Here is a 27,935-nt window from a genome sequence, read left to right on the forward strand (position 1 = left end):
CTTCCAGGTCCTGAAAAAGCAAAACAGCCCCAGACCATCACACTACCACCACCATATTTTACTGAGGGTATGATGTTCCTTTTCTAAAATGCTGTGTTACTTCCACGCCAGATGTAATGGGACATTCACCTTTCAAAAAGTTAAACTTTTGTCCCGTCAGTCCACAGTGTATTCTCCCAAAAGTCTTGGGGGATCATCAAGATGTTTTCTGACAAAACTGAGAAAAGCATTTATGTTCTTATTGCTTAGCAATGGTTTTAGTCTTGGAACTCTGCCATGCAGGCCATTTTTGCCCAGTCTCTTTCTTATGGTGGAGTCTTGAACACTGAACTTAACTGAGGCAAGTGAGGTCTGCAGTTCTTTGGATGGTGTTGTGGGGTCTTTTGTGACCTCTTGGATGAGTGGCCGCTGCGCTCTTAGGGTAATGTTGGTCGGCCGGCCACTCCTGGGAAGGTTGACCACTATTCCATGCTTTTGCCGTTTGTGGATAATGGCTCTCACTGTGGTTCGCTGGAGTCCTAAAGCTTTAGAAAAGCTTTATAACCTTTTTCAGATTGATCGATCTCAATTACTTTTTTTCTCATTTGTTCTTGAATTTATTTGGATCGCGGCATGATGTCTAGCTTTTGAGGATCTTTTGGTCTACCTCACTTCGTCAAGCAATTCCTATTAAAGTATTTTCTTGATTGACAAAAGGTGTGGCAGCAATCAGGCCTGAGTGTGGCTAGGGAAATTTAACTCAGATTCCCAAAGATGTTATAAACCACAGTTAATTTAGGTTTTAAGTGGGGTGTGTGCGTGTGTGGTGTCACTTTTGCACACAGGGCCCTGGAGCTTTGGATTTCTTTTTCCCTTAATAATAAAATACCTTCATTTAAAACTGCTTTTTGTGTTTACTTGTGTTATCTTTGTCTAATATTTACATCTGACGATCTGAAACATTTAGGTGTGAGAAATATGCAAAAGAATAAGAAATCAGGACGGGGCAAACACTTTGTTTTACACCACTGTATCTCAGAATGTTAGATGCTTCTGACCGCAAAGAGCATGACTGAAAAGTAGACCTGTTATGATCTTTTGATAAACCTATATTTCTATAACTAAGGATTCAAATCTCTATTAATGAACACACTGAATATCTACATAATGGATAAACGATATACTGATTACAAAAGTTATTATAAGAATTATACAAAACTCCCATACTGGTGCCGTTCCATCGGTGTCAGCACTTGTGTTCCCGGGGCCCAGGTCGGGTTGTTACGCCATGTGAGCCCTGAGCCCAATCAGCGCTGGTGACACATTTAACGAGGCCAAACATGAGGAATGACAAAGCATTGTCCAAGTAGAGGACAACCCCTTTAAGAATTGAGAGCAGAAAAAAATCCAGCTTCAATGATCCTCTAAAAACATTGCTTTATTAAGTAAATATAAAAAACCTGAGATAACAGCATGGATGTTACAACCCCTAGAGGGGGAAATATTTTCTAGCAGACAAGTTTCAGACAGTAAGGTCTTTAGTCATTGAAGCTGGATTTTTTTCTGCTCTTGATTTGTATTCCTGCTGCACGGCTGGTTTCCTGAGCTTTGGATTCCTCAATGGGTGAGCTGACTTATTTTGTTTTTTTTCTTAGTAACCCCTTTAAAAAGATACAATTTTCGCTTAAAACATTTCCAAAATTCTGAACATGAAAAAGGCTTTTCCCCTCTGTGGCTTCTCTGATGTTTATTAAGAATTGTTCTCCATGTAAAACATTTCCCACATTAAGAACATGAATATGGCTTCTCCTCTGTGTGAATTCTTTGGTGACTCAAAAGAGATAATTTCTTCACAAAACATTTTCCACATTCTGAACATGAAAAAGGTTTCTCCCCTGTGTGGGTTCTCTGATGACTATAAAACCCCGATTTCCGGTTAAAACATTTTCCACATTCTGAACAGGAAAAAGGCTTCTCTCCTGTGTGAGTTCTCTGGTGCATAACTAAAGCTGATTTTTGGTTAAAACATTTCCCACATTCTGAACAGGAAAAAGGTTTCTCCCCTGTGTGGGTTCTGTGATGTCTATAAAGCCCCGATTTCTGGTTAAAACATTTTCCACATTCTGAACAGGAAAAAGGTTTCTCCCCTGTGTGAGTTCTCTGGTGCTTAACTAAATCTGATTTTAGGTTAAAACATTTTCCACATTCTGAACAAGAAAAAGGCTTCTCCCCTGTGTGGGTTCTCTGATGTTTAACAAGCTCTGATTTGTAGTTAAAACCATTCCCACATTCTGAACAAGAAACAGGCTTCTCCCCTGTGTGGGTTCTTTGGTGCATAACTAAAGCTGATTTTTGGTTAAAACATTTCCCACATTCTGAACAGGAAAAAGGCTTCTCCCCTGTGTGAGTTCTCTGGTGCCTAACCAAATCTGATTTATCTTTAAAACATTTCCCACATTCTGAACAGGAAAAAGGCTTCTCCCCTGTGTGATTTATCTGGTGTAGAACCAAACCTGATTTCTTGCTAAAACATTTCCCACATTCTGAACAGGAAAAAGGCTTCTCCCCTGTGTGAGTTCTCTGGTGACTAACCAAATCTGATTTATCTTTAAAACATTTCCCACATTCGGAACAGGAAAAAGGCTTCTCCCCTGTGTGATTTCTCTGGTGCATAACCAAACCTGATTTCTGGCTAAAACATTTTCCACATTCTGAACAGGAAAAAGGCTTCTCCCCTGTGTGGGTTCTCTGGTGCATAACTAAAGCTGATTTTTGGTTAAAACATTTCCCACATTCTGAACAGGAAAAAGGCTTCTCCCCTGTGTGGGTTCTCTGGTGCATAACTAAAGCTGATTTTTGGTTACAACATTTCCCACATTCCGAACATGAAAAAGGCTTCTCCCCTTTGTGAGTTCTCTGGTGCCTCACAAGATCTGATCTGTGAATTTTTTCTTGTTTAAGAAGAGTATTTCTATACTCTGAACATGAAAATGACTTCTTTGCTTTAGGAGCAGTTTGTTTTTTAATGTTTATTTTGTAACTTTGATTTTCCTTAGTAGTCGATAATGAATCAGAAGAAGGGACCTGCTTCAAAGGATTAGATGATTGATCTTTGCTGTGAAGGGATGATGGTATATCTGGAGTAATGGCATTCACTTCAATTGTATCTTGTGGGATCTCAACCTCATGTGATTTAAAAATTGAAGATGTCAGTTGTTCTTCTGATGTCCTGGTACAGTCATCTGCCAAGAATAAAATTAAGTATTAGTTTTGAATAAAACATTCTTACATTTTTTAACATTTTTACTTAAAGTGTATGTAAAAATGGCAAGTTGCGTAAAAAAAAAAAAAGAATTATTCACCAAGTCAATGACAGTTCACAGTCTAAAAGACTGTGCCCAAACCACATTTAGCATTCATGTATTTGGCATTACTATAGTGAGAAGAACCCACTTAATTTATCTGGGCACTGTGTGTTGGGTAATAAAATGGCATTTTTGCAATTTTAACTCTCCAACATCCACTGCGTGCTAATTTCCGGAAAGTGCCTGTGGAGTCAAAATAGTCCCTACTCCTATAGATTAATTCCCTGAAGGTTATAATTTCCAAGATGGAGTCACTTTATAGGGATTTCTACTGCTCTGGTTTTCTTTCATTTTGTCATATCAAGGTTTCAGCAAATGGTGTGTCCCATCTCCTCTGGGATCTGCTCCTGCGACGTCTGCTTCTCTCACCAGGAGCCGCCTTATTCATTCTGCAGGCGGCGCTGGTGATGGAGGAGACGTCAGAACCAGAAGCTCTGGTGGCGCAGGCTCTGTCCAGCCACTAAGATTAGGGAGCCTGGGACCAGTAGTACTATCCAGTCTGACAGTATGGGTGTGTGTGCTGTCCAGCTGGAGCAATCTGCTCCCAGCTTCAGCCATTTGGAGAACACCGCACCCTACTAAAGCTGGAAGCATATTGCCGGAAGCTGTTGTCTATTTGTTTCTTGTTGTGACCCCGGCCCGTTTACTGACTACTTGTTTCTTCTGATTTTGTATTTTCTCTGCCCTCCTAGTTCTGACCCGAATACCAGACTATTCTTCCCATCTCACACCACAGAACAGCAGGTAACAACGTGGCCCAAGCCTACGGGTCTCTGTGTAAGTCTAGATTCATGTAGAGGGGTTAAAGAGAATCTGCCACCCCCTGGGAGATTGGAGACCTATAGTATGGGCATACAGGTTATAGAAAAGTAGATCTATACATGCCTGTATGGCCCATAGTAGAGGTCTGCTTGCAGTGAAATGGAGTTTTATGAAATCCGTTTTCACATGTTTGGCGTCCCCCGGACGCCAAGAAGTCCCCGCCTATCTGCTTATTTAGCATGTTCCCCACCTCCCCTGCACGTCCATGTTCCCCACCTCCCGTGCACTGGTCTAACTCACTTCCCACTCATGCGCAATAAGACGCTTACATCAGGAGCGCTTTGTTTCCTCCCGGCCCGTTTGTCTCTGCACTGTTCCGCAGTGTTCTGGTGCGCAGGCTCCCCGAAGCAGCCTCCCCGGTGCGCCAGAACACTGCAGAACAGTGCAGAGACAAAACGGGCCGGGAGGAAACAAAGCTCTCCTGATGTGAGCTTCGTATTGCGCATGTGTGGGAAGTGAGTGACAAGAGCGCACATCACAGGGCCCTGTGACGTGCAGGGGGGGGGGGGGACATGCTAAATAAGCAGATAGGTGGGGATTTCTTGGTGTCCAGGGGACGCCAAGCATGTGAAGACAGATTTTATAAAACTCCATTTCACTGCAAGCAGACCTCTACTATGGGCCATACAGGTATGTATAGATTTACTTTTCTATAACCTGTATGCCCATATTAGGGGTCTCGAATCTCCCAGGGGATGAGGGATTTCCTTAAAAGAAGTTAAAGGGGTGATGGGAAAAACTGTGACTTTAGACCAAAAGACACATCTACTGAAGAACTGAAGAAATCAAGCTGAACAGTCTTCTTTAGTAAAAAAATGAGTAAATAGTGGTGAAACCTCTCGGGGGTAATTAGAGCATGTGATTCTTGGCAATCTAAATTATCGCTAAGTGCCAATATTTTCAGATCAGATGAGTTTCAAGAAGAAATATTAGACGTTTTAAATGAACTTTTTATAATAGTGCAGAGCTGAGGTGTCTTAAATTTAGACCTTGGGCATTGTGAAGAGGTAATGGAGACCTTTTTTTAAAGACTACAGATTAAAGAATTAGAGATTCACATAAGTGAGTCAGGCCGATCCCACCACAATCAAACTATCATACAGAATGAACCTGTAAAAAAAGACATAAAAAATATGTTACATCCTCAACAAGAACATATGTATGAGGGGAGAACTCCAAAGTTAAAGCGGACTTACACTTATTTATGGTGGACCATTGGAGCTACAATAACCTGACCAGAAGAGTAGAGAAAGTATTAGCGCCCCCATTTCAGGAGAGATTGTGCAGTAATCTGAATTCCTTAGGATTGAAAACATAATGGAATTTATAACGTGAAGTGAATCCAACATACCAGGGCTCGAGCCATGCCAACACATTCATACAGGTGTAAATATTACAGTATATTACAGCTATCAGCCTCGCACAGCTTAGAGATACAGGTGCTTCTCAATAAATTAGAATATCATCAAAAAGTTAATTTATTTCAATTCTTCAATACAAAAAGTGAAACTCATATTATATAGAGTCATTACAAACAGAGTGATCTATTTCAAGTGTTTATTTGTTATTGTTGATGATTATGGCTTACAGCCAATGAAAACACAAAAGTCATTATCTCAGTAAATTAGAATAATTAACAAAAAACACCTGCAAAGGCCTCCTATGCGTTTAAAAAGGTCCCTTAGTCTGTTTCAGTAGGCTCTACAATCATGAGGAAGACTGCTGACTTGACAGATGTCTAGAAGGAAGTCATTGACACACTCCACAAGGAGGGTAAGCCACAAAAGGTCATTGCTAAAGAAGCTGGCTGTTGAGTGGAAGGAAAAAGTGTGGTAGAAAAAGGTGCACAAGCAACCGGGATAACCGCAGCCTTGAAAGGATTGTTAAGAAAAGGCCACTGAAAAATTTGGGGGGAGATTCACAAGAAGAGGACTGCTGCTGGAGTCATTGCTTCAAGAGCGTCAACACACATAGACTTATCCAGGACTTGTGTTACAAGTGTCGCATTCCTTGTGTCAAGCCACTCATGACTAACAGACAACGCCAGAAGCGTCTTACCTGGGCCAAGGAGAAAAAGACCTGGACTGTTGCTCAGTGGTCCAAGGTGATGTTTTCAGACGAAAGTAAATTTTGCATTTCATTTGGAAATCAAGGTCCCAGAGTCTACAGGAAGAGTGGAGAGGCCACAGTCCAAGCTGCTTGAGGTCTAGTGTGAAGTTTCCACAATCCGTGATGGTTTGAGGAGCCATGTCATCTGGTGGTGTAGGTCCACTATGTTTTATCAAGACCAAAGTCAGCGCAGCTATCTACCATGAAATTTTAGAGCACTTCATGCTTCCCTCTGCCGACAAGTTTTTTGGAGATGGAAATTTCATTCTGCAGCAGGACTTGGCCCCTGTCCACACTGCCAAAAGTACCAATACCTGGTTTAAAAACAACAGTATCAATGTGCTTGATTGGCCAGCAACTCACCTAACCTTAACCCAATAGAGAATCTATGGGGTATTGTCAAGAGGAAGATGAGAGACACCAGACCCAACAATGCACACGAGCTGAAGGCTGTTATCAAAGCAACCTGGGCTGCTATAACACCTCAGCAGTGCCACAGGCTGATCGCCTCCATGCCACATTGATGCAGTAATTGATGCAAAAGGAGCCCCGACCAAATATTGAGTGCATTTACTGACCATACATTTCAGTAGGCCAACATTTCGGATTTTAAAAACATTTTTCAAGCTGGTGGTATAAAGTATTCTAATTTACTGAGATAATGACTTTCGTGTTTTCATTGGCTATAAGCCATAATCGTCAACATTAACAGAAATAAACACTTGAAATAGATCACTCTGTTTGTAATGGCTCTATATAATATATGAGATTCACTTTTTTTGAAGAACTGAAATAAATTAACTTTTTGATTATATTCTAATTTATTGAGAAGCACCTGTATATCATGGCACAGGTGTAATGCTTTTTGCATAGTTAATCGCGATCCTGTATGAAGTTAGTCGGTTTTAAAAGAAATTGAAAAGTCAGGATAAAGGGAAACTCTGTTGTGTTATTGTACAGAAATTCACACTTGACCCTCATTGTACATTTAATGTTTTCGATCATAAAAGTAAAGTTTGGCCAGAAAGACTGGACCTGGTCTTGTAGGGACCATATGAGCACATTCAGCAGCACAGAAGGGAGAGAAGGTAGATTCATCCAATAAGATATCAGGGTCCTAGGAAGCCAACAGCATCTTTACCCTCCACTTTCTCTTACAGGCCCATCATAATATTTTCTTCTAGTGATTTTCTAACTTGTCTGTACATTCTACGTACGTTGTCACCTGGTTTTGTAGTTTACAGATCTGAGGAGGTAAGGGTCAGCGTCTTCTAATTTCAGTTGGTAGGTAGATCCTCCAGGTTATAACTTCCATAGAAAAGGGCTTTCAATGCCCAAAATCATTTGAACAGTTTTGGTGGAGGAGAATGTTGTGGTCTAGAGGCAAAATGGTGATCACACGATTGTGATATGGCCGCACTACACAACCGATAAAGCAGCCACAGCCGGTGACTGAGATGAATCTGTGACTTCTCTGCATTTAGTGGTTACTACTCACCTAGGAGGTTATCTGAAGGAATCATCTCTTTACACCGCTCATCACCCCTCACATATGTCTCTGTAGTATCAATATGGGTCAGATCTTCACCCTAAAACAAATATTGTAAAAATCACAGACAGATGGAGAAGTCCCATCTATGATCAGCTCTAATCCTGCCATCTCCAACGTTCTCATTACACAAGTATAAAACATATAATAATGGTGGATAAAACAAGACTGAACACAAGACCTTCACAGCTGTCTACACATCATAGGGGAGATCTCATGACACCTTCTCTCCATCTACCTGATGATCCTGAGGAACATTGGGATCTTCTTGTTTACAGTCCTGTGGAAGAAGAGGATGGGGACATCTCTCTGGTCTTGTCCTCTTACTGGATAGATCTGGAGGAAACACATACAGGGACTGAATTAGGAGGAAACACATACAGGGACTGAATTCATTCTTTACATACAGATAATTATAGGCCGTGTGTATTTAGTCCTGTCTATTACCTGGTGATGTGAGGGACTGGGGAACCTCCATCATGAAGTCCTTGTACAGATCTTTGTGTCCTTCTAAATACTCCCACTCCTCCATGGAGAAATAGAGAGCGACATCCTGACACCTTATAGGAACCTGATGCATACAATAATACCGTTACCCCACCGATCCCTTCATAGCGTTACTGTATAATATCCCAGCATTCCCAGCAGTGTCACCTCTCCAGTCAGCAGCTCAATCATCTTGTAGGTGAGTTCTAGGATCTTCTGGCGATTGATGTTCTCATGCATCAGGGGGTGAGATGGAGGCCCAATGTTTGGGCTCTGGGGTCTCACCCATCCCTCAGACACAGGGGCCTGACAACGCTCACTAGAGGTCGTCTTCACTACTGTGTAATCCTGGTTATGGAGAGACATATTAATAAATCTCACTGCAGACATTTCCAGAGTCCTCACCTCTCCAGTTCTGTCCATCTGTTATTCCCATAGATAAGAATGATGTAATGTGACGTCATCAGAATCTCTCACCTCTCCAGTAAGCCGGAAGAGGATCTCTAGGGTGAGGTGTAATATCCTCTCCACCATCTTGTCTTTGTCCATTTCCATCTTTGATGGATAAATCAGGAAAATTCTCTTGTATAGAAGATTTTACTGAGAGGATCCGATATTGTAGAGACCTGAACGAGAAGATGATGAGCCTATATAACATCCTAAAAATCCTGTGTAATAATACAATTACTGGAGATAATCAGGGAAAACATGAGGAGATTTATAATTTTACAGTATTTAGTTTTCTTCTTTACATCTACTAATAAAACCTATATACACTGCTCAAAAAAATAAAGGGAACACTTAAATAACACATCCTAGATCTGAATGAATGAAATATTCTCATTGAATACTTTGTTCTCTACAAAGTTGAATGTGCTGACAACAAAATCACACAAAAATCACCAATGGAAATCAAAGTTATTAACCAATGGAGGCCTGGATTTGGAGTCACCACCAAAATTAAAGTGCAAAAACACACTACAGGCTGATCCAACTTTGATGTAATGTCCTTAAAACAAGTCAAATTGAGGCTCAGTATTGTGTGTGGCCTCCACGTGCCTGTATGACCTCCCTACAATGCCTGGGCATGCTCCTGATGAGGTTGCGGATGGTCTCCTGTGGGATCTCCTCTCAGACCTGGACTAAAGCATCAGCCAACTTCTGGACAGTCTGTGGTGCAACGTGACCTTGGTGGATGTCACAGATGTGCTCAATCGGATTCAGGTCTGGGGAACGGGCGGGCCAGTCCATAGCTTCAATGCCTTCATCTTCCAGGAACTGTTGACACACTCCAGCCACATGAGGTCTGGCATTGTCCTGCATTAGGAGGAACCCAGGGCCAACCGCACCAGCATATGGTCTTGCAAGGGGTCTGAGGATCTCACCTTGGTACCTAATAGCAGTCTGGCTCCAAAGAAATGCCACCCCACACCATTACTGACCCACTGCCAAACCGGTCATGCTGAAGGATGGTGCAGGCAGCAGATCGCTCTCCACGGAGTCTCCAGACTCTGTCACGTCTGTCACATGTGCTCAGTGTGAACCTGCTTTCATCTGTGAAGCGCACAGGGTGCCAGTGGCGACTTTGCCAATCCTGGTGTTCTGTGGCAAATGCCAAGCGTCCGGCTCGGTGTTGGGCTGTGAGCACAACCCCCATCTGCCCTCATACCACCCTCATGGAGTCGGTTTCTTTTTTTAAATCAGATATTTTTTATTAAAATCTTTTTCAACATTACAAATAAACAACAGTGAGACATCACCAAACTGGTAGTGCCTCTCAAAACCCACCCATTCCCCTTCCCCACACCCATTACAACCCCAAGAACCATATGACAAGAGCAAATTTTGTTATTACAGACCGTGTACTATCATATAGCTTATTTGACCGTTAAGGCATTGATAAGTTGATCCAAGGATATATAGTATAGCATCCGACAATCAGCAATTAATTATACAGAATATGGGAGACCACAACATTTCAATCTCAAGTGATATTTAAGTTAGACATGACATAATGACCATGAAACATGCTCCATTTACCCCAGATTTTGTCAAATTTACGTACAGCCTTCCGTTTTTTGTACACTCCCTCTTCTAATCTTAATAAAAAACGCATTCTATCCAGGAATTCTTGGGACCTGAGAGGGGAGGGATCCAACCAATGTGCAGCTATAAGCTTTCTGATCTGATATAGAGTCCTCTTAATGGCTATTATTTCATCCTCTTCACATCCTATTATTTCCACATGGCCTAATACACATACTTTAGGATGTAGGGGTAAATTACACTCAAACACAATATTAATATATTGCACACACTCGTTCCAGAATACAGCGACCCTCCTACACATCCACATCATATGCATAAGATTTGCTCCTTCCTCTCCACATTTTGGACACATACTGTCATTCCTTACCCCAATGCGCTGTAGAAATTTGGGGGTTCTATATACTCTATGTAATAAATACAACTGTGAAAGTCTATGTGCTTCACATGTAGATAATGTCGGAACACTCTCCACCACATCTTCCCACTCCTCTGAGGATATAGTACCAATGTCACATTCCCACCTCTCCTTAACATTTAAGGGTCTGTCCCACTGAAATTGCTGCATAAGTATCCCGTAAATTCTGGATATCATTCCCTTCCCACCTCTATGGCATAGTAGCGTATTAAACAGTATATGATGTTGGATTTTACTCTGCATATGTCGTGGCTGTACAAACCATGCGTGCCTCAATTGGAGATAAAAGTAGAAACTGGTTTGTGGGACACAATATTCGTCTTTTATCTGTTGGAACGATTTAAGTATTTCCCCCTCTAATATTTGCGCCACATTAGTTATTCCCAATTTTTCCCATATTCTGAATCCTTTCAATTTATGGATCTCTGGAAGGCCCGCATTATTCCACAACGGTGTAAAGTCTTTCATTCCCAACAACAGTTTGATTTTCTGCCACGTTTTCCCCATAAGTGTTAGGGTCGGGAGGTGTCGCCTAGCATCCCACCCCGAGATTCCTGTTTCTAAAAAGGAGATAATCGGCAGATTGTGTGAAAGTAGGCGTATCAGTTTATCCAGGTTCCCCTGAACCAACCCGAGCTGTTGAGTCTGAGAGGCCTGAAAGTATATCCATGGATTAGGTGCGGCTAGTCCCCCCTGATCTTTGGGCCTTTGAAGTGTATTCAAACTAATTCTGGCCACCCCTTTTTTCCAGATCAGCTCCCGAAACAATGCCTGAAACTTATAAAATATTCTCATGGGGATCCAAACAGGTGAATTATGAAGGATATATAGTAATTGGGGCATTAACACCATTTTAATTAGATTAGTTCGACCTACCACTGATAAGGGAAGTGTACTCCAAGTATTGGCCTTTTGTTGAAACTTGGCAAGCAGCTCAAGTAAATTTAAAGGAATAAAATCTCCGATAGATGCGGTCACTCTAACTCCGAGATATTTGAATTCCCGCACAACCTTCAAGCTGGTACTCCCTACCTTCATATTCTGAGACAAACCATCAACCGGCATAAGGACTGATTTGTCCCAATTCATCCGCAAGCCAGAATAATCTCCAAACTCCATTATTAGATTCATAGCCGCCATCAGAGATTGCTCCGTGTCACCCAGAAACAACAGAAGGTCGTCGGCATATAAGGCCACCCGCTCCTCCAGTGTTTTGTAGCAGAACCCCTGTATTTCGCTGCTGGAACGAAGCTTAACAGCCAACGGCTCCACAGCCAGGGCGAATAGTAGGGGGGACAACGGGCAGCCTTGACGCGTGCCTCTGCCCATTTCAATATTACCAGAAAGATTGCCATTAATTCTAATCCGAGCTACCGGATTGCTATATAAAAGTTGCACCCAGGCTCGAAATTCAGCACCAAATCCCATCTTTCTCAAAACAGCCCATAAGTACTCCCACTCGACACTATCAAAAGCCTTAGCGGCATCAAGCGATAGCACTGCCCTACCACCCACATTGTGTCGCTGCATTTGTAGGTTAAGGAAAAGCCGACGCAAATTAATTGCCGTTGACTTGGCTGGCATAAATCCAGTCTGGTCTTCTGCAATCAGGTGCGTAATAACCGCCCCCAATCTAGTAGCCAGGATCTTAGCTAGAATTTTTACATCTACCGAGAGTAAGGATATTGGCCTATATGATTCAGGGTTTAGGGCATCCTTTCCAGGTTTAAGCAAAAGAACTATGTTAGCCTCCCTCATTGAAGTTGGCAAGGTCCATGGAGTCGGTTTCTAATTGATTGTGCAGACACATGCACATTTGTGGCCGGCTGGAGGTCATTTTGCAGGGCTCTGGTAGTGCTCCTCCTGTTCCTCCTTGCACAAAGGCAGAGGTAGTGGTCCTGCTGCTGGGTTGTTGCCCTCCTACGGCCCCCTCCACATCTCCTGGTGTACTGGCCTGTCTCCTTGTAGCGCCTCCAGCCTCTGGACACTACGCTGACAGACACAGCAAACCTTCTTGCCACAGCTCGCATTGATGTGCCATCCTGGATGAGCTGCACTACCCGAGCAACTTCTGTGGGTTGTAGAGTCCGTCTCATGCTACCACGAGTGTGAAAACACAACCAACATTCAAAAGTGACCAAAACATCAGCCAGAAACCATTGGTACTGAGATGTAGTCTGTGGTTCCCACCTGCAGAAACACTCCTTTACTGAGGGTGTCTTGATAATTGCCAATAATTTCCATCTATTGTCTATTCCATTTGCACAGCAGCATGTGAAATTGATTGTCAATCAGTGTTGCTTCCTAAGTGGACAGTTTGATTTCACAGAAGTTTGATTTACTTGGAGTTATATTCTGTTGTTTAAGTGTTCCCTTTATTTTTTTCAGCAGTCTATTTTAGGCCACAGACAACAAGCAGTTTCTTCCTCGGAGTCGGCAGCTGAACAAGTTTCTCATAGACTCATCTTCCATAATGCTAATTCTCGTCTCACTTACAGACACTGAAATCGGTATTAGCAATACTGCAGGAGATATTCATTACAAGTGACATGAGAAATAACTACTTCATGATCAGGACGGCATCTTCATTTTCTACTACGGCTCTAGAAACATATTGGGCCAGAATCCGTCACCGACTACATCACCAACAGTCGTCTATATGAATGTTTCCCGTCTTCCTCGTACTGTAATCTTGTATCATATGATCTCATGTCTGATTCACACACAGAAGTTTGAGGCTTTTATAAAAGCTTTTTTGTTTACACAAACACCGTGGACAGAAATTATTTGATACCAAAGTCTTCATGTACAGAGTTTTATGGTGTTTATTTCTTGGCTTAGGCTTTCCTATGTTACAAGAAAGACACCAGCAGAAATAGTAAAACATGCAAAAAGCACAAGACAAGTTTAAGGGCAATGGTACCAAATGCTAATGAAATGTATGTAATGTTTTAACGTTGCAGTAAGTAATAAAAAATGCCTTAAAACATTCTCTCTCATTTGGCAAATATTAAAAATTATGGTAATCCTATTTGACCTAAAACTGGAAAGGTTTATTCTGATTTCATGTCAGATATTGAGAAAAACATGCATATGTGTCTTTACATAGTGTATGTAAACTTCTGGTTTCAACTGTACATCAAGAGAATGTCAAGAGTGTGCAAAGCAGTCATCAAAGCAAAAGGTGGCTACTTTGAAGAACCTAGAATATAAGACATATTTTCAGTTGTTCCACACTTTTTTGTTAAGTATATAACTCCACATGTGTTAATTCATAGTTTTGATGCCTTCAGTGTGAATGTACAATTTTCATAGTCATGAAAACACAGAAAAATCTTTAAATGAGAAGGTGTGTCCAAATTTGTGGTCTGTACTGTATCTATAAATATATACTGTATATCTGGTGGAGTCATATCTCCCGACTCTGCAGACCGCATGCTGCTGCTGTACTTGGCAGGCACGGACCAGATGGTATGGAGATTAATGAGGGAAACTAAAGTCCAAAGGCAAACTTTTCCACACTTAACAAGAACTTGATGAGAAGTATATACATCAGATAGCAGGCACAACACTTTATAAATGTTTCTTCTGCATTATGCAGAGTCAGGAACTTTCTTGTTACATTTGGCAGTACATAACTTTTCTTACAAGCTACATCAGTGCAGCAAACCATTATGGGAAGGCTCATCATCCCCGGTGGGGACCATACGGGTCAAGATGTGTGCCTCTGAGAGCTACTCACAGCTCCCAGTTGATTTGTGAGGACCTCACTGGCTGAGGTGCATCGATACAACTCCACACTAGTAGTAGTCTCAAAGTACATTCGATGAGGGCCACACACTACTGTGGCACTGCATCTTCAGCTCTCCCTAGGAGAACTCATGTCCCAGTTAGGCAACACTGTAGCTTTCTCTCTAGTATAGACAATTGTTGGTTTAAATTCTGTTAGTCTAAGATAAGGAATCCTTCCTTAACTTAATCACCCTTTAATTAGTCCTTCTGCCACCAATGGCATACCTTTTAAGGTTGGCCTCCTGATCTGAGATAAGGGCCTCACCCTGCTCTTTTTCTCCACTATGCTCCATGCCTGGAATCCGGATTCCCACTGCCATTATATCTTTCCTTTCCTTCAGAACGTACTATCTGATGTCCCACTGGCACACAACACCATATCAATTCAAGTCTGCAACCAGATAGAACAAAGGTTTGTATTTCTCACTTACTTATCCCTATCTGACTCATCAACAGGAATCTGTTCTCCTGTGTGCCCATGTAGATCAGAATGAGGGCTCTCACAGTAAGATGTTAACGATGCAACAATATTTTATTGATCCCAACCATGGTAATAAAGCAATTCCAGGTAAATGGCCAAAATACAGTTCTCTCAGTCCTCAAGTTCCCAATCTGGGTTCAGAAGTTCCACTGGCTTTGTATAAGGCCATACTCACTGTCTCCCAACTTTTGGTTGGCCCACAGATTTCGTATCTCCAGCCAGTATAGTCTGTAGCCATAGTCTATGATCCTCTAGACGGCAGATACAACGATGAAAGCACATGTATCCAGTAGCAGCAGTCCTTCTAAGAAACTGTAAATCCAAACAACATAATCCATAATGGTAACAGCGGCTATACAGGTGCAATATACTGATGAGACAATCACTCACAACCTACCATTTCATGGAGGGGGTGACTGCTTAGTATTAGAATTGCACATGAAATGGCTTGCATAGGGCGCTGTTCAAACCTGGGTAATGCACAGTATCTGGCTCACAGTCTATTAGTTACACCCCTACTATAAGATTAGGCGGGGCATCCGGTACTGTCTAAGTGCACCCCATGAGAACAGACACCCTAGTTTACAATGCCAGCACTGATGGGCTTGGCTGCACCCTGGAATAAAAAAGTGCAAAAATGAATATATAATATATGACGTATTGGCCGATATTTTGGCCAAAATACGCAAGCTTGTAATCAGTGTCAAGGGTCTTCATGCTTATGAGTCCCTACGCTAAACATAAAAAGCAAAGCCACAATAAGAATAATTATTTTTTTTTTATTTTTTTCTTGAATTTTGGGGGAATTTTAAGTCTTCTTATTGTGGCTTTGTTTTTTGACCAAAAAATAAAAAAGTTATGGCTGTGGGAAGAAGGGGAGCAAAAAAAGAAAACGCAAAAATGGAAAATGGCCCGGCCCTGAAGGGGTTAACACTACCAAAATTACAAGCTCAATGGCTTGTTGTGGATGTACTGTATATAAACAGATGTAAACAATGAATGAATGATTGATACAGTCACTACCTTACCCAATCCCATACCTAAACTAAGCTGATGCTGCCTAGCCGAGGAGGTTGGCACCCTAAGGAACGACAATTCTGTCCCTCAGCCCTATAGAACGTATAATTAGCACATACACACACACACAAACACACACTATATTATACAGTGGGGAAAAAGTATTTAGTCAGCCACCAATTGTGCAAGTTCTCCCACTTAAAAAGATGAGAGAGGCCTGTAATTGACATCATAGGTAGACCTCAACTATGAGAGACAAAATGAGAAAACAAATCCTGAAAATCACTGTCTGATTTGGAAAGAATTTTTTTTCATATTTTGGTGGAAAATAAGTATTTGGTCAATTACAAAAGTTCATCTCAATACTTTGTTATATATCCTTTCTTGGCAATGACAGAGGTCAAACGTTTTCTGTAAGTCTTCACAAGGTTGGCACACACTATTGCTGGTATTTTGGCCCATTCCTCCATGCAGATCTCCTCTAGAGCAGTGATGTTTTGGGGCTGTCACTGGGCAACACAGACTTTCAACTCCCTCCATAGGTTTTCTATAGGGTTTAGATCTGAAGACTGGCTAGGCCAGTCCAGGACCATGAAATGTTTCTTACAAAGCCACTCCTTCGTTGCCCTGGCGGTGTGCTTGGGATCATTGTCATGCTGAAAGACCCAGCCACGTTTCATCTCCAATGACCTTGTTGATGGAAGGAGGTTTGCATTCGAAATTTCACGATACATGGCCCCATTCATTCTTTCATCTACACGGATCAGTCGTCCTGGTCCCTTGGCAGATAAACAGCCCAAAGCATGATGTTGCCACCCCCATGCTTCACAGTAGGTATGGTGTTCTTTGGATGCAACTCAGCATTCTTTCTCCTCCAAACACGACGAGTTGTGCTTCTACCAAACAGTTCTACTTTGGTTTCATCTGACCATGTGACATTCTCCCAATACTCTTCTGGATCATCCAAATGCTCTCTAGCAAACTTCAGAAGGGTCTGGACATGTAATGGCTTAAGCAGGGGGACATGTCTGGCACTGCAGGATGAGTCCCTGGCGGTGTAGTGTGTTACTGAAGGCAGCCTGTGTAACGTTGGTCCCAGCTCTCTGCAGGTCATTCACTAGGTCCCCCCGTGTGGTTCTGGGATTTTTGTTCACCGTTCTTGAGATCATTTTGACCTACGGGGTGAGATCTCGTGTGGAGCCCCAGATCGAGGGAGATTATCAGTGGTCTTGTAGGTCTTCTATTTTCTAATTATTGCTCCCACAGTTGATTTCTTCACACCAAGCAGCTTGCCTATTGCAGATTCAGTCTTCCCAGCCTGGTGCGAGGCTACAATTTTGTTTCTGGAGTCCTTCGACAGGTCTTTGGTCTTCACCACAGTGGAGTTTGGAGTGTGATTGTTTGAGGTTGTGGACAGGTGTCTTTTATACCGATAACAAGTTCAAACAGGTGCCAGTACTACAGGTATGAGTGGAGGACAGAGGAGCCTCTTAAAGAAGAAGTTACAGGTCTGTGAGATCCAGAAATCTTCCTGGTTTGTAATTGACCAAATACTTATTTTCCACCAAAATTTTAAAAAAATTTATTTCCAAATCAGACAATGTGATTTTCAGGATTTGTTTTCTCATTTTGTCGCTCATAGTTGAGTTCTACCTATGATGTCAAATACAGGCCTCTCTCATATTTTTAAGTGGGAGAACTTGCACAATTGGTGGCTGACTAAATACTGTTTTCCTATCTATCTATCTATCTATCTATCTATCTATCTATCTATCTATCTATCTATCTATATATATATATATATATATATATATACACATACATACACACAGTGGGTATGGAACATAGTAACATAGTTTATAAGGTCAAAAAAAGACAAGTGTCGATCCAGTTCAGCCTATTTCTTGTGCACTGCAGCTATTCCACAGCGTTGATCCAGGGGTAGGCAAAAAAACCCCATGCGGTATAGGCCAATTTACATCATTGAGGAAAAATTCACTTCCCGACTCCAATCTGGCAGTCAGATTAAATGCCTGGATTAATTAACTATCACTAAGCATAAGATGTAATTTTATTGTTCTCAAGAAAGGCGTCCAGGCCTCTTTTGAACCCATTAAGTGAGTTGGACATCACCACTCCAGAGAGTTCCAGAGTCTCACGGCTCTGACCGTAAAGAATCCCCTTCTATGCTGGTGCAGGAACCTCCTTTCCTCCAGACACATAGTGTGCCCCCTCGTCTTTGTCACCATCCTTGGTATAAACAGGTCATGGGAGATATCTCTGTACTGCCCCCTGATGTATTTATACATGTTTATGAGGTCTCCCCTAAGCCTTCTCTTTTCCAACGTAAATAGGCCTAATTTTGACAACCTCTCTGGGTATTCTAGTCCCTCCATTCCCTTTATTACCTTAGTCGCCCTCCTTTGTACCCTCTCTAGCTCCAATATGTCTTTCCTGAGCACCGGAGCCCAGAACTGTGCACAATATTCTAAGTGCGGCCTTACCAGCGCTTTATACAGAGGAAGAACAATGTTCTCATCATATGCCCCTACTCCTCTTCTGATGCATGCCATGACTCTATTTGCCTTCGCAGCTGCTGCCTGACACTGGGAACTCCAATTTAATTTGCTGTTAACCAAGACGCCCAGGTCCTTCTCCATGTCAGATTTCCCCAACGGTTTCCCATTTAATATGTATGGGTGACTGCTGTTTTTCTTTCCCATGTGCATCACCTTACATTTATCGGCATTGAACCCCATTTGCCATTTTTTGGCCCAACTCCCCAATTTATCTAAATCCTCCTGTAGCTGTGCCCTATCCTCGTCTGTATTAACTACTTTACAAAGTTTAGTATAATCTGCAAATATTGCTATTTTGCTATGCAACCCTTCCACTAGATCATTAATAAATATATTAAATAATATAGGGCCCAAGACAGACCCTTGAGGCACCCCGCTAGTAACCCTGACACACCCTGAGCTTACTCCATTGATAACCACCCTCTGCTTTCTATCAGCCAGCTATTTACCCACTTGCACACATTATCCCCCAGACCAAGCATTCTCATTTTATATACCAACCTTTTGTGTGGCATGGTATCAAATGCTTTGGAGAAGTCAAGGTAAGTATTCAGACCCCTTTATTTTTTTCACTCTTTGTTTCATTGCAGCCATTTGGTAAATTCTAAAAAGTTCATTTTTTTCTCATTAAAGTACACTCTGCACTCCATCTTGACTGAAAAAAAACAGAAATGTAGACATTTTTGTAAATTTATTAAAAAAGAAAAACTGAAATATCACATGGTCATAAGTATTCAGACCCTTTGCTCAGACACTCATATTTAAGTCACATGCTGTCAATTTCCTTGTGATCCTCCTTGAGATGGTTCTACTCCTTCATTGGAGTCCAGCTGTGATTAATTAAACTGATAGGACTTGATTCAGAAAAGCACACACCTGTCAATATAAGACCTCACAGCTCACAGTGCATGTCAGACCAAATGAGAATCATGAGCTCAAAGGAACTGCCCAAGCAGCTCAGAGACAGAATTGTGGCAAGGCACAGATCTGGCCAAGGTTACAAAAGAATTTCTGCTTTACTTAAGGTTCCCAAGAGCACAGTGGCCTCCATAATCCTTAAATGGAAGAAGTTTGGGACCACCAGAAGTCTTCCTAGACCTGGCCGTCCAGCCAAACTGTGGGAGAAGAGCCTTGGTGAGAGAGGTAAAGAAGAAGCCCAAGATCACTGTGGCTGAGCTCCAGAGATGCAATAGGGAGATGGAAGAAAAGTCCACAAAGTTAACTATCACTGCAGCCCTCCACCAGTCGGGCCATTATGGCAGAGTTGCCCGATGGAAGCCTCTCCTCGGGGCAAGACATATGAAAGCCTGCATAGAGTTTGCTCAAAAACACATGAAGGACTCCCAGACTATGAGAAATAAGATTCTCTGGTCTGATGAGATGAAGATAGAACTTTTTGGTAATAATTCTAAGCAGTATGTGTGGAGAAAACCAGGCACTGCTCATCACCTGCCCAATACAATACCAACAGTGAAACATGGTGGTGGCAGCATCATGCTATGGGGGTGTTTTTGAGCTGCAGGGACAGGACGACTGGTTGCAATTGAAGGAAACATGAATGCGGCCAAGTACAGAGATATCCTGGATGAAAACCTCTTCCACAGTGCTCTGGACCTCAGACTTGGTGGAAAGTTCACCTTCCAACAAGACAATGACCCTAATCACACAGCTAAAATAACAAAAGGAGTGGCTTCAGGACAACTCTTTGACCATTCTTGACTGGCCCAGCCAGAGCCCTGACCTAAACCCAATTGAGCATCTCTGGAGAGACATGAAAATGGCTGTCCACCAACATTCACCATCCAACCTGACAAAACTGGAGAGGATCTGCAAGGAAGAATGGCAGAGGATCCCCAAATCCAGGTGTGAAAAACTTGTTGCATTATTCCCAAGAAGACTCATGGCTGTACTAGCTCAAAAGGGTGCTTCTACTCAATACTGAGCAAGGGGTCTGAATACTCATGACCATGTGATATTTCAGTTTTTCATTTTTAATACATTTTCAAAAATGTCTACATTTCTGTTTTTTTTCAGTCAAGATGGGGTGTAGAGTGTACTTTAATGAGAAAAAAATGAACTTTTTAGAATTTACCAAATGACTGCAATGAAACAAAGAGTGAAAAATTGAAAGGGGTCTGAATACTTTCCGTACCCACTCCGCAGAAGGGCGAAAAATCCAGCACGAAATCCAGGTAATGTGAAAAAAGTTAAAACTCCATTTATTGTGAAAAAGTTAAAACAAGACAATGGGACTTAGGAGTCACAATAACATGTTTCGAACTCAGATGTTCTTAGTCATAGTGTGACCCATATCCAAAGAAACCAAAGTCAAATTTTTAGGATTTTATCCTATTCAGTGCAGATCTGATTCAATGGATATTTTTCAGGATGTTGTGCAGCAAGAGTTAAAGGTGTTGCATTCATCTCAAATATGGGGACTGCCAAGTGAAATGTGACCAAGAAAGAACGGATTGCCCTTCAAGAATTAAAATGTATGAAAGATCTTGTCATAAGAATGTCAGACAAGGGAGGAGTAGTAGTATTAACCCTTTAACGCCAGAGCCTGTTTTCGCCTTCGTGATCAGGCCAATTTTTGGTCAATCTGACCACTGTCACTTTATGAGGTAATTACTCTGGAACGCTTCAGCGGATCCCACTGATTCTGAGACAGTTTTTTCATCACATATTGTATGTCATGATTGTGGTAAAATTTATTCGATATGACTTGCGTTACTTTGTGAAAAAAATCGGAAATTTGGCATGGCAAAAATTTTGAAAATGTTGCAATTTTCAAACTTTTAATTTTTATGCCCTTAAATCAGAAAGATATGTCACACAAAATAGTTAATAACATTTCTAACATGTCTACTTTACATGAGCACAATTTTGGAACCAAATTTTTTTCGTTAGGAAGTTATAGGGGTTAAAAGTTGACCATTGATTTCTCATTTATCCAACAAAATTTACAAAACCATTTTTTAGGGACCACATTTTATTTGAAGTGAGGGGCCTTTATGACAGAAAATAATCCAAAGTGACACCATTCTAAAAACTGCACCCCTCAAGGGGCTCAAAACCACATTCCATAAGTTTATTAACCCTTCAGGTGATTCACAGGAATTTTTGGAATATGGAAGTAAACAATGAACATTTAACTTTTTTTCACAAAAATGTTACTTTAGACCAAATTTTTTTTAAATTTTTTTCGCAAGGGTAACAGGAAAAAATGAACTACAAAATGTGTTGTGCAGTTTCTCCTGAGCACGCTGATACTCCATATGTGAGGGAAAACTACTGTGGGGGCGCACGGCAGGGCTCGGAAGGGAAGGAGCACCATTTGACTTTTTGAATGTAAAATTTGCTTAAATAACTAGTGTACGCCATCTCGTGTTTGGGGAGCCTCTGATGTGCTTAAACAGTGGAAACCCCCCACAAGTGACACCATTTTGGAAACCAGACCACTCAGGGAACTTATCTAGATGTGTGGTGAGCACCTTAAACCCCCAGGTGCTTCACAAAAGTTTATAACATTAAGTCGTAAAAATAAAACTTTCACATTTTTCCCACAAAAATGTTTTTCAGCCCCCAATTTTACATTTTCATAAGGGTAACAGGAGAAATTGCACCATGCAGTTTGTTGTGCAATTCCTCCTGAGTAAGCAGATACCCCATATGGGGAGGAAAACTACTGCTTTAGCACACGGCAGGGCTTGGAAGAGGTTGCAGACACCATGTCACATTTGAAGAGTCGCTGACATACCAAAACAGCAGAAACCCCCACAAGTGACACCATTTTGTAAACTACACCTCTCAAGGAATTCATCTAGGGGAGTAGTGAGTATTTTTTAACCCTCAGGCGATACACAAACTTGTATAACATTGGGCTGAGTAAATGAAATATTACTATTTTTTTCCATTCAAGTGTTGCTTTGACCCAAAGTGTGCAGTTTTCAAAAGGGGTAATAAGAGAAAATGTTACACAGCTTCTCTTAAGTACATCAATACCCCATAAGTGGTCGAAAACTACTTTGCAGGCACAATGCAAAGCTCATAAGGGAAGGAGCGCCATGTTACAGTGCAGATTTTACTGTTGTGGTTTGCAGGTGACATGACCCACTGGGAGAGCCCCTGAGGTCCCAGAACAGAAGAAACCCCCCATAAATGACTCCATTTTACAAACGACACCTCTCAATGAATTCATGAATTCATCTAGGGGTGCAGTCATCATATTTATATCACATGTGACAGAAATTTATACCATTTGGCAGTGAGGAAAAAATAATTACATTTTTACCACAAAAAAAATGTTTTAGCCTCAGATTTTACATTTTCACACAGGGGAATGGGTAAAAATGGTGCCGAAATGTGTCACACAATTTCTTCTAAACGTGGCAATACCCCATATGTGGCTTTACAGTACCGCCTAGCCATACGACAAGACCCAGGAGGGAGGGAGCGCTATTTGACTCCTGGAGAACAAATTATTGTAGAATAGTTTGAGGACTCCATACAGAGCCCCTAAGTGCTAGAAGAGCAGAATCCCCCCTCAAGTGACCCCATTTTGGAAATTATACCCCTTTGGAAATTTACATACAGGTGTATTGACAATTTTCACTTCATGCGTGTTTTCCAGAAACATGCAGCAGTGGATGTTGCTGAGTGAAAATTTCAAACTGCCGTTGTAGTGACTAGTACGTTGTAGTGACCAGTACGTTGTGCCCAGCTCATGCTTCTGTAGACATGCACCTGTAAATTAGGCGGGCTCTCATCGCTACAGGAATGCCAGACATGTGGACCCTAAATATAGTTTAGGCACATTGTGGGGCTCAGAAGGGAGGGGAGCATTTGGACTTGGGAGCACAGGATTTGCTGAATTTCTTTTGGGGGGCAAGGGCCATTTCGCTTTTCCAGAGCCTTTGTGCTACCAGTAGCTTGAAAGTCCCTTATATTTTCGTTAGATGACAGACCTGAGTGGGGACTTGCTTTTTTTGTGGATTGAGTTGAAGCTTTTATTGGGAACATTTTACATAACGTTTATCCGGCTCTCTACGCTGAGCACTTACATCGGGGTTTCCATCTAAATCTCCAAGTGATGTAATTCAGATGAAACCCCCGAGGGATCCATTCACTATAGTGAGGCAGCAGAGTTACTCAGGACTCAGTCTTGGCTCTGTTTAGCGGTGTCCTTTTTTTCAGAGGTGCACAAAATTGTGGCCAATCACACTTTTACGCATGTCTAAAAAAAAACTGACACTGTGGGATGATAGGCTACACTGTGTCCATGGTGCCTCCATCTGCCTCATTACAGGGAATCTTCCGTCGGGTGTTCCGTCTGAATGATGTATTTCAGAGATTTACATGGAAACCCCGGTGTAAGCGCTTAGCGCAGAATAAACGTGAGACGCGCCATACTGCATTGTTTTGGGAAGCACAATGAACAAATTAGCAGCAGGTGAAAATTTGTTTTTATTTATTTTTTACGCCGTTCCTCATGCGGTATAAGTGATTAGACAACTATATTCTTCGGGTCGTTGTGATTACAGTGATACCAGATTTATATAGGGTATTTATGATTGACAGCTGTCATACACTAAAAGACGCTTTGTTTTGCAAAATCTAGTTTTTGCATCGCCATATTTTGAGAGCTATAATTTTTCCATATTTTGGCCGACAGAGTCATGTGAGGGCTTGTTTTTTGCGGGTCGAGTTGACGTTATTATTGGTACCATTTTTGGGCATGTGACATTTTTTGATCGTTTTCTATTCTGTTTTTTGGGAGGTAGAATGAACAAAAAACAGCAATTCAGGATTTGTTTTTTGAGGTTTTTTTTTTTAATACCGTTCCGCAAGTGTAAAAATTGATAAGGCAGCGTTATTCTTCGGGTCAGCATGTTTACAGCGATACCACACATATAGTTTTTTTATGTTTTGGCGCTTTTACACAATAAAAACTATTTTATAGACAAAAGAATTACAAAAGAGCTACAACTTTTTTATCTTTCAGCTGATGGAGCTGCATGGCGGCTTTTTTTTTGCAGGACAAGATGACGTTTTTAGCGGTAACATTTTTATTTCCATTTAGCTTTTTGATTGTATTTTATTCCACTTTTTGTTTGGCAGTATCATGTAAAAACATAGCTTTTTGCTCCGTTTTTTATTTTTTATGGTGTTTACAGAAGGGGTTAATTAGTGTAACAGTTTTATAGGGTTGTTCCGGATGCGGCGATACCAAATATATGTACTTTTTTTGTTTTTGCATAAATATATTGATTTATTGGTTTATTTACCGTATTTATTTAATTTTATTTTGTGATATATATATATATATATATTTTTTTTTTAACAGTTTGAAAACATTTTTTTATACTTTTTTTTTTTTTTTTACATTTTTACTTAGTCCCTGTATGGAACTTCAATTTTTATTTTTCTGATCACTAGTCTTACGCAATGCAATAGACATGTATTGCATTGCATGAGAGCAGACAGTTTTACACTGTCAGATCTCCTGCTAGAGTCAGCTGCTGGCTGATTCTAGCAGGACACCGTGCATGGCAGACCAGGAAGTCATCATATGACCTCCTGCTGCCATGACAACGCCAGGTCCTATCACGAGGGCCATCGGAAAGGTGAGTGGACGACCCCCTCTCCTCTCACCATCTCCTAAATGCCGCAATCGCTATGGATCGCGGCATAGAAGATAGCAAAGGGTTAGCATCATTGGGACCTGATCCAATCAGGTCCCGATGATGTTACCTGTCAGAGCTGTTGCTCTGCACCCCAACCGCAGAACTTGCAGGACCCTGGGGTTCCTGAGCGCTGCGAGGCCGCCGATTGTTCATAAACGTGGGCGCTGCACAGAGCCCAGCCAGCACCGACGTTTATGTACAGTGTGCGAGGCAGTGACGGGGATCGTATACAAGGAACGGTATATATCCCCCAGAATGTGTACAGAGACCTATTAAACCCATTGAAGTGCATTGCAGCCACCGACACACCTGCGGCTGCAATGCAGGAATGAAGGTGAGCATTGACCTGGCCAGGCTATCTGGCTAAGGCAGATTAGTAAAACCCAGCAGAGCCTTCATTTCTTGGAGGAGACTACAGGAAGGCAGTGGGGCGGATTCCTCCCTCCAACCCGGGTTTTCCAGTGGCTCTTGCCTCAGGTCCTTTAAAAACCCTGCATTAAGGATTAGTGTTGTTCAGTGTTGGGACTCGCTAGGGACATAGCAGGAACGCTTAGCGGGCCTGTGTGTAGCTGAACCTACGCCTGGGTAGGCTCTGCACCAGTCAGGCTCTGAGCAGCCCGGCGCAGCCGTTGCCCACAGCAACCGTTGTTATGGACTTATGTTAACCCGGCTGAGAACCAGAGGACTTTCTTTTTTACCCGTGAGTGCTGAATAAAAGCTGCTTATGTTGGACTTGCTTGGGTCACTGCCTCAGTTACTGCACGGTGTGAACACCGCCGCCTTACAAGTGGGAGGTCGGAAGCGGTTAATGGAAGCAGAGATGTATGATTTATAAATGCTGTCAGATAATACAACATATAAAAAAGTCCTAGATAATCCCACATCAAAGCTGTAACATACCTGGCGACGTCCTTGCATAGTGGTATATCTCCCACTGTGCAAGAGCGCGCATTTGATTTCCAGTCCAGACTGTCTCTCTGGCTTCCCTCCATGCTGTCTGCTTGCCTCTGTTTCAGCTGCCTAAGGGCGGCGCCCGATCACTTCCTGTTTCTTGTAGGTGCTGCAGGCACACCCCTTGTGCGTCCTCAGCCTATTGCTGTCTGTCACCTGGTATTTAACCCAGCTCCTCCCAAGAAACCCTGCCTGAGCATCTTGTTCCTTCAGTGGGCTTCTTGCCGCTGATATGCCAGGTCCTGTCTGAACTTTCTCCTAGCCTGTTGTCTGTCGCCTTCCTTAGGCTGTATTTCCAGACCAGTCTGAACACGCTCCTAGCCTGTTCGTCCTGCCTTCTAGGGGCTGCATACCTAGACCTGTTTCTGTGCTTTCTTGCCCGTCTGTCCGCCTTTCCTGGAGGCTGTATTTCCAGGCCAGTCTGAACACGCTCCTTGCCTGTTCGTCCCGCCTCTCTGGGGGCCGCATTCCCAGACTCGTTCCTGCTCCTTGCTGCAGTGCTGGTCTCTGCCCGAACACTCAGTTCCTGTCTGAACACTCCCCTACCTTTTTACCTGTTTTGCCTCTATGTCCGTCCCTTCCCTTTTCCTGCATTGTCTGAACCAGTACCTAACTCCCTCTCGTTGTCGCTGTACTTCCGTTGTGAGTTTAGTGCTCACTCGCTACTTTGTAAGTATCTAGTGTGTATCTGGTTCGCCTTTCCTTTCCTGTCTGTTCCGTGTGAACAGTGTTCTGTCTCTTCTCTTCTGCCCTGCTCCGTCTTGCTCGCCGCTCCGGCAGTCTCGCTCCGCTCCGACCCTTTGCTCGCCGCTCCGGCAGTCTCGCTCCGCTCCGACCCTTTGCTCGCCGCTCCGGCAGTCTCGCTCCGCTCCGACCCTTTGCTCGCCGCTCCGGCAGTCTCGCTCCGCTCCGACCCTTTGCTCGCCGCTCCGGCAGTCTCGCTCCGCTCCGACCCTTTGCTCGCCGCTCCGGCAGTCTCGCTCCGCTCCGACCCTTTGCTCGCCGCTCCGGCAGTCTCGCTCCGCTCCGACCTTTTGCTCGCCGCTCCGGCAGTCTCGCTCCGCTCCGACCCTTTGCTCGCCGCTCCGGCAGTCTCGCTCCGCTCCGACCCTTTGCTCGCCGCTCCGGCAGTCTCGCTCCGCTCCGACCCTTTGCTCGCCGCTCCGGCAGTCTCGCTCCGCTCCGACCCTTTGCTCTCCGCTCCTGGCGGTCTCGTCTTGCTCTGCTCTTGTCCGCCGCTCCGGGCGGTCTCACCCTGCTGTGTTTGTCTACCGCATCTGCGGTTCTGTTCCGGAAGTCCCAGTCTGTACTGGGTCCTATCCACTCTGTGCTCCAACCGGTTGTACCTGCCAGTACCTCCCTGCCTGCATACCAGTCGTGCTTACCAGCCGTGTCTGCCTATACCCCCAGTCTGTGTGCCAGCCTAACATTCCAGTTCCTGTATTCCCCCGGTGTGGGCCAACCGCCGTGTCCGGAGTCTGTCCTGGAGTAGACCCTGGTCCCTCTGCTCGATTCCTCCCTGGTGCACTGACGTCGTATGCCGTCGTGCGACCTTGGTCGGATCGGGCAGATACTTAGTTACGCCCCTCCTGGCACTCTCCGGTACGGTCCAGTGGAATCACTACATATACAGTCAGTCCGGGCGTGTGCATTAC

The 27,935-nt window shown here is 42.9% G+C and overlaps 2 protein-coding genes across 2 annotated transcripts; both read right to left on the minus strand.

Moving 5' to 3' along the window:
- Positions 1 to 937: 937 nt before the first annotated feature.
- Positions 938 to 8,379, minus strand: LOC141201582 (uncharacterized). Its single transcript, XM_073663574.1, has 4 exons — positions 8,272 to 8,379; positions 8,063 to 8,160; positions 7,774 to 7,864; positions 938 to 3,221 (listed from the first exon to the last, which is right to left on the minus strand). Exons 1-4 carry the CDS (start codon positions 8,354 to 8,356, stop codon positions 1,765 to 1,767), a joined length of 1,731 nt encoding a protein of 576 aa, XP_073519675.1. The 5' UTR covers positions 8,357 to 8,379; the 3' UTR covers positions 938 to 1,764.
- A 54-nt stretch (positions 8,380 to 8,433) lies between these two features.
- On the minus strand, positions 8,434 to 8,952 carry LOC141201576 (oocyte zinc finger protein XlCOF29-like). The gene is made up of 2 exons (XM_073663566.1): positions 8,788 to 8,952; positions 8,434 to 8,658 (listed from the first exon to the last, which is right to left on the minus strand). Exons 1-2 carry the CDS (start codon positions 8,863 to 8,865, stop codon positions 8,434 to 8,436), a joined length of 303 nt encoding a protein of 100 aa, XP_073519667.1. The 5' UTR covers positions 8,866 to 8,952.
- Positions 8,953 to 27,935: the final 18,983 nt, after the last annotated feature.

This window comes from Phyllobates terribilis, unplaced genomic scaffold (assembly GCF_046119375.1).
Source record: "Phyllobates terribilis strain yellow unplaced genomic scaffold, ASM4611937v1 Scaffold_119__1_contigs__length_5224398, whole genome shotgun sequence".
Lineage (NCBI taxonomy): Eukaryota > Metazoa > Chordata > Amphibia > Anura > Dendrobatidae > Phyllobates > Phyllobates terribilis.